This window comes from Xenopus tropicalis, chromosome 7, assembly GCF_000004195.4.
Source record: "Xenopus tropicalis strain Nigerian chromosome 7, UCB_Xtro_10.0, whole genome shotgun sequence".
Classification (NCBI taxonomy): domain Eukaryota; kingdom Metazoa; phylum Chordata; class Amphibia; order Anura; family Pipidae; genus Xenopus; species Xenopus tropicalis.
Window position 1 is genome coordinate 103,521,435 of NC_030683.2, and position 6,906 is coordinate 103,528,340.

The following is a 6,906-nucleotide window of genomic DNA, read 5'->3' on the forward strand; positions in this document are numbered from 1 at the left end:
CCTCAAAAATATTATTGCTCTGTGAGGCTACAATGTTATTGCTGTTACTTTTTATTACTTATCTTTCTATTTAGGCCCTTCTCTGTTCATATTCCTGTCTCTTGGAAACCAGTGCATGGTTGCTAGGTTAAATTGGCCCCTAGCAACCAGAGAGCTGTGGAAATTCCAAACTAGAGAACTGCTGCACAAAAAGTGAGAATAATAAAACTATACAAAACAAAGACCAAATTGAATAGCATTTTCTACATCATACTAAAAGTTAATTTAAAGTTGAACAACCCTTTAACCTTTGGAACGTTGATTTGTGTTTTGGGGAGACTAAATCATTATTTTAAATAAAGAACTTGAGTGCTTTATTATAGTGTAATCCCAGTGTATTGACACTTTTTTTGTTACACCATTAGCAAATTGCCCCAGAAAGAGAGTCTAATACCAGGCAAGCAGAATTATTGTCTGCGAGGCAGCCAGCACCAACCACTGCAAGTGAAAATTTCCATCTTTCTAAAGGATTTAGACCGTCATGTGCTATAACCATTTGTGTGAGAGCAGGAACTTACTGAGCAGTCATCCTAACAGGCATGTGTTTATTAACATTGGTGACAAAGATTACCAGTGATATTGCCCATAGCAACCATTCAGATCTTTGCTCTTGTATTCTAACTTGTAGGTGACCATTCAAATCTAATTGCTGATTGGTTGCTATGGGCAACATTGTCGGTGACATTTGTCTCCAGTGTTAATAAATAAGCCTTTATTCCATATGTTCTTTCTGTGGTATTGGAAAAAATGATCTCCTTTTACATATTGGCATGTGAAACATATATACACTCCACATTTAAAAAACATACTTATACTATAACTGTCCTTTGTGCTACATTCATAGTATTTAGTTTAGATGTATCATTGTCATTTATAGTGTCAGTAACTTATTTTGAGCTTTCCAGCAATAAAAGAATAGTTTTACCATTACAAGGGTAACAGAATGAAAGAGGAGGGACAGCAGGCCCTGGTTAAGTTATTACAATCAGAAGGAAGATTCAACAGCTAAATCTGGCTATACATGCCCAAATTGTTTGGGCAGTTGGATCAGTTTCTACTATTTGGGTAGTGGCGCAGTCAGCAGATCATCCACTTAAAACAGATCCGCTGTCATCCTTGTAGCCCTTTTGGCAGGCATTGTGTCGGCCTGTGTGGAGCTACACTGGGTGGATATCGGCATGGAATTCATGCATTTTCATGCCAATGTGTAGCTCCACACAGGCCAATGCCGTGTCTGCCAATGGGGCTACACAGAAAAGTAGATAGCAGCGAATCCACTTGCCTAAAAAACACAGGCTAAGAAAAGCAGATGATCTGCTCAGTGTGCCCCTGCCCTTTTGCAACATGTTGACTGGTGTATGGTGTCTAAGGATTCACAATGGGCAGTTACCTGTTTAAGGAGAAGGAAAGTCATTTTGGCATTTTACTGCTAATAGATTTGCCACGTTAGTGCCACCTAGAACACTTTATTTATTCTGCAGAAAGCATTACCATACCTGAGTAAAGAGTAATAGGAGTTTGTATAAGATTGCAGCTGCCATTTTAGCTTGGTCTTCATAGCTTTCTGCTTGCAGTATAGCCATTATAGCTCAGATTACACATTCCTAAGGGAGGGGGTTTTATGAATTCTTATGGGAGGGGAGAGGAGAGAGCTGCGCAGACTCTGGCCCCAGGAATGAAGGATTTTTCTTAATGGAAGTCAGATACCTTAAGAACATGTTTACAAAAAAGGAGACAAGAAATCCTGTGTTTCTTGTGATAGAGTTTCTGTGAGGGCTTATGGCTGTATTTACATAGACCTTTCTGATAAAGCTTACTTAGTTTTTAACTTTCCTTCTCCTTTAACTGTTCACCTTTTCTCCTAGAACATACAAGGTAAAAAAAGAAGATAACGGCTCAGAAGAATGGCAACCAAAGCATCATCGGAGTTGTGGAGCCTATATCCTCTTAAAGCTAAGTCACGGAAGGAACAGCCTTGTCGTCATTGAGTGCCAACTGACTCACAGTCACGAGTTGTGCCCTGTGGCATTTAAATACTACTTTAAAAAGGGGTACCTGCTTGCCAATGCATGTCTGCCTGTTCGGAGTACTAATGAAATCTCTAAGCAGTTTGTTAGTGCTCAGGATATTAAACGCCTCTTATCTTATTGCAAAGGCCCTGACCATGGTGTCATGGACACATTGAATGCACTAGATTACCTTTTCCAAAACGATTCAGGTGCCAAGGTAAAGCTGGTGTTTGTGGAAAACAAAGTTATTGTGAAGACAGTATTTATCGTTACTTCCTTCATGGCGTCCTTATGCCGGCGCTTCCCCATCTTATTATTTTTTGACAGAATTATGAGTTTTAATGAAGAATACGACCTTTACTGTTTCTTCTGTGTAGATGCAAACTCCAAAGGAAGGGATTGTGCCTACGTGCTTACCCAAAAAGGGACTGCCAACCTGCGCTTTGCCCTTGTTTCACTTGTTCAGACCATACCAGAAATTAAGTTTCGTGTCCGATGTGTCATCCTTGGTTTGGATATCAACGAGAAGAAAGTGGTTAAGGAAATATTTCCTAATGCTCAGCCTCGGCTGATACGTCTGCAGGTTCTGCAAAAGCTCTGCAACAAAGCTGTGGAACTGGGGGCTGAAGAAGAAAAAGTAAAGCCCTTGCTCAGCGATATGGCTTCTTCAACTTCCTTGGAAAAATACTTTCAGGCTGTAAAGGATATGGATCTTTATTTTACAAGTGAATTTATTGAATATTTTCTGGATGAGTGGCATGACTACTATGAATTGTGGGTTGATATCTGGGGTTATAAAACCACACACATAGACCCCACCACACTGCTCTCTCATCGTAAGGAGGTGATTACAGCTGCCGTGTCTGATAATGCTTCAGTGGCTGATTGCATACTACGTCTCATGGTGCTGGAAACATTAAAACAGAGTTTCCAAAATGAGGATGATGTAGCCATTGGCTACTACTCTGTGTGTAGCCCCGACAATGCAAGTTTGATTGAGGAGGAGCTGGGATTCTCCAGGCATGGTTCCTATCATATTAAGGACACCTCTGGCGGTTTCTTGCTTAGTGATGGTGTGTCTGAATTTTTCATGGACAGGGAACTAGTGACTTGCAGTTGCACCATTCACAGTTCAAGTTTGCTTCCCTGTAGACATTTGTTCGCAGCTCGTTTCAGAAACGGAGAGGCACTTTTTGATTTAAAACTGCTGGAGAAACACAAAGATGCCTGTACCAAAGCAAGTGCAATCAAATAGACTCTATAGGGCTTACTTACTAACATAGATGCTAAATTACATGACGCAGTTGCCAATAGCAAGCAGTCCGCAATTTGTACAATATACTTCAAATTGGAAAATGCAAGCCACAATCTGATTGGTTGCTAGGAGTAACTGTGTTGGTGTAGTTTAGCACATATGTCCAGAAATCAGACCCAATATAGATTCTCAGTAAAGAACATGGTTAGAGGGGGAACTAAAACCCCTAAACAAACATTGCACCATTCTGTAGTGTTAAAACATAAGCCTAATGTTATGTTGATCAGTTTTTTGTTTTTTTTATTACGTTGCCTGTTTGCATTTTAAGATATTCCAATTTAGTGCTATCCAGAATGCTTGGGACCTGGAGTTTTCCAGATTACAGGTTTTTCCGTTATTTGGATTTCCATAATTTAATTCTACTTGTTTTTCCTCCAATAAGGATTCATTATATCTTAATTGGGATCAAGTACAAGGTACTGTTTTATTATTACAGAGAAAAAGGAAATACTTTCAAAAATGATAATGAATTGATTAAAATGGTGTCCATTAAAGGGACAATTGTGTGAGGACTTGTTAAGAGATTATATAAAACCTACTATAAAAGTATAAATGTTCTCAATCCTTTTATAGATGATTTATTTGTCAGAATTAAAAAATGATGGAGTTCCTACTTCCCTAGCCATAAGCATATAAAGACACAAACCTAAAGGGCACTCATGCAGGGAGTTGAGACAAGTGACTTCACTAAATGCTCTGTGTATGGATTTGTTTACTGGCAGTTCCTGGCTTTTTAGGTATTCTAACTTTAATTCATTTTTCATTAAATATATGCTTCTTAAAAGCTGTCAAAGCTAATGAATCTGTGCCTTTAAGTGAAATGTATTTATAATGCAATATAACTTTTCTTTTACTGGCCGACCTAAAAAGCATATTGTATTTTCTGAACAGAGCTTGGCTATGTATATTTAAATAGAGCATCAGGCATATGATGAATAACAGTCATGGTATGTGACTAGAAACAGGGACATGTATTACATGTGTGGGATTTGTAATGCAGATCTAGTGGAATGGGGTGGTATGCCAAAGTGCAAACATTCTGCTTAATAAAATGTAAAATCTAAGCTGTCTGTTTTCTTTGACTTTTCTGTCATTTCTAGAACTGTAAAATTATTCACTTACCCTTAAAATAGTTTTTTTTTTTATTCTGTTATATTGATAGATTTGACCATTGTTTTTAGACACATGGCGCAGTACTGAGCTTTTCTGTACTGGTGGTGTTACAGGGTTTACAATGGTTAGTACAACTTGACTGGTGTATAATGCCCTCTGCCATGTCATATATGGTTACATTTAGGGGTGCACCGAACCCAGGTTTTCAGATTCGGCCGAATACGAATCCTAATTAGCATATGCTAATTCAGATTCGGTACAGCCCAGACCGTGGATTCAGCCAAATCCGAACCCTGCTGAAAAAGGCCGAATTCCGAACCGAATCCTAAATTTGGGTAATCGCTAGTTACATTTAATAACTAAATCTTCCTGTAGTAGCAGGGATAGTCGAAAAATAAAGGGAGTATAATTAAGGGCGTATATAATGAAAATAAAGCATATTCATTCATGTAAGGATTTTTGTGTTCTCTATGGTACTGTGGTTTTTCCCCCACACTCTAAAAACATACATGAAGGATAATTGGCTATTAAAGGGGACCTGTCACCCCACACATAAAAGCCGTATAATAAAAGTGATGGTTTTCATAGAAAGCTTTTTGGCCTGGTATTAGCTTGGTATTAGTAGTCTACAACTACTAATATCTCAGAAACTACTAAAAACAGAAATTTAATGTAAATTGCAAAAGCGCTCACAAATCATTTTGAGGAAGTTTACACCTGTTCAGTTTTTTGTTTTAGGTCCCCTTTAACCACCAGATGCCAATCCTACATGTAAACTGTCTAAGTTGCTCCCTAGCAGCTGCCCTGTAGAATTGTCACAAGTCTCTGAGTTGCCACCTGGCTCATAAAGATGCTGCTTGATGCCAATGTTATGAGCAAAGAAAAGTAACCGATGGATGGATAAGGATGCTGGGGTTTGTAGTATTCAAGCTGATGCATACAGCTCTTCTACCAGATGTTTTACTTCATTTTCTAACTTCAGACACATACACGATAAGGGTGCTGGGACCTGCAAGTCCAAAGTACCTTAAATGTGACGTCCTTGTTCAAGCACACACAATAAGTAGTATCAGCCAGGAATACATAGGGAATCCTGGCCACCTGGGGGGGGGGGGGTTCAAGTTAAAGTGCCTTTCTATAACACGTAGCTTCAAACCATAATGCTTTGGAAGATTGATTTTTGTACTTATTGTTAAATACTTTTTTCTTTGCCTACATTGGAGGACACAGGCACCATGGGGGATGAAGATCCTGCAGTTTGAGAACAGTCACTCAACAGTCAAGTGACTCCTCAGAGCTTCATCCTCTGCCTGCCTCTTGCTATCCTCTGTTTTCATACCCAAGAGTGAAGTTTTTGCCCCAAACAAAGGAGTCGTCCCACCCCAAAAGCCCTCTACACGAACGGCGGATCTCCAGAAAATTAGTTGAATCGGAAACTGATTTTAGGTAACAAATGAAGATAACAGGGAGGGAAGGCCTGTCTCCCAATGTAGGCAAAGAAAAAAGGATTTACAATAACTCCCCTTGACTTTACTGTCCTGGAAGGAAGATTCCTTTCTTCGAAGGCCTCTGGTTTCCAGCAATTGGTAATGAAGGTCTTCCATACCCTGTGGTAAATTCACACTGATATGGGTTTTCTAGCGTTCAACGAAGTATGTATAATTGCCTGCGGGACTGCTGAGTTGGCCAGAGCCATGTTATTAACTCAATCCATGGTGAATTTGGGTGGACGATTGGGCCTTGGGATAGTAGGTTGTTCCGTACTGGGAGATGGAGGGGTTCACCCACTGCCATACTGATTAAGTCTGTGAACCGTGGTTGTCAAGCACAGTAAGGAGCCACCAGGGTTGTGCATACCCACTCCCTTTTGTTTGATGGCCCGCAGGAGCAGGACCAAGGGGGAAAACACAATACACAAGGCTGAACGGCCACGGTGCCACCAGTGCTATGATTGGTACTGCTAGAAGATCCTTGCTTCTCCCGACTTTTACGGGACAATCCCTCTTTTAACAGCTCAACCTGCAGTCTCGGATTCTTATTGAAAAGTCCCTCATTTCCCTTTGATCTCCTGCACTGCAGCTAAAAAAGATACAAATGTAATTTGCCCTAGAGTACAGAATATTCCAAACACCTGCACTGAGATACAATTGTAACTAATAATCTAAACAGGTCTCTTGGGGGAACTGAGACTTGCATTTTTAAAGGTATATTTCACCTGCATTAGCAAAACTAAAACACATAAAACCCCAAAACCCACAGAAACGCGTTCAAACTTTGAATAACCTGCCAAATTCAGTAAAATGAGATGGGTATTTAGAAGGTATGGTCGCAAAAATGGGCGTGGCCAAAACCACCACACTATGCAGGGCATTTCTTTTTATCCCTCTTTCCATTTTTAAAATGTTGGGAGGTACGTCCAAGTTTGCACAA

At 39.8% G+C, this 6,906-nt stretch overlaps 1 protein-coding gene across 5 annotated transcripts in view; it reads left to right on the forward strand.

Annotated features, from left to right (window-relative positions):
• zswim9 (zinc finger SWIM-type containing 9) overlaps positions 1 to 4,427 on the forward strand; it is a 28,864-nt gene extending 24,437 nt beyond the window's left edge. For all 5 annotated transcript variants that reach the window (XM_004916203.4, XM_031905438.1, XM_031905439.1 and 2 more), the window contains one exon: positions 1,905 to 4,427. In XM_004916203.4, the coding sequence (XP_004916260.1) occupies positions 1,905 to 3,303 (1,399 nt within the window). In that variant the 3' untranslated portion in view covers positions 3,304 to 4,427. The remainder of the gene's footprint in view (positions 1 to 1,904) is intronic.
• The last annotated feature ends 2,479 nt before the right edge of the window (positions 4,428 to 6,906 follow it).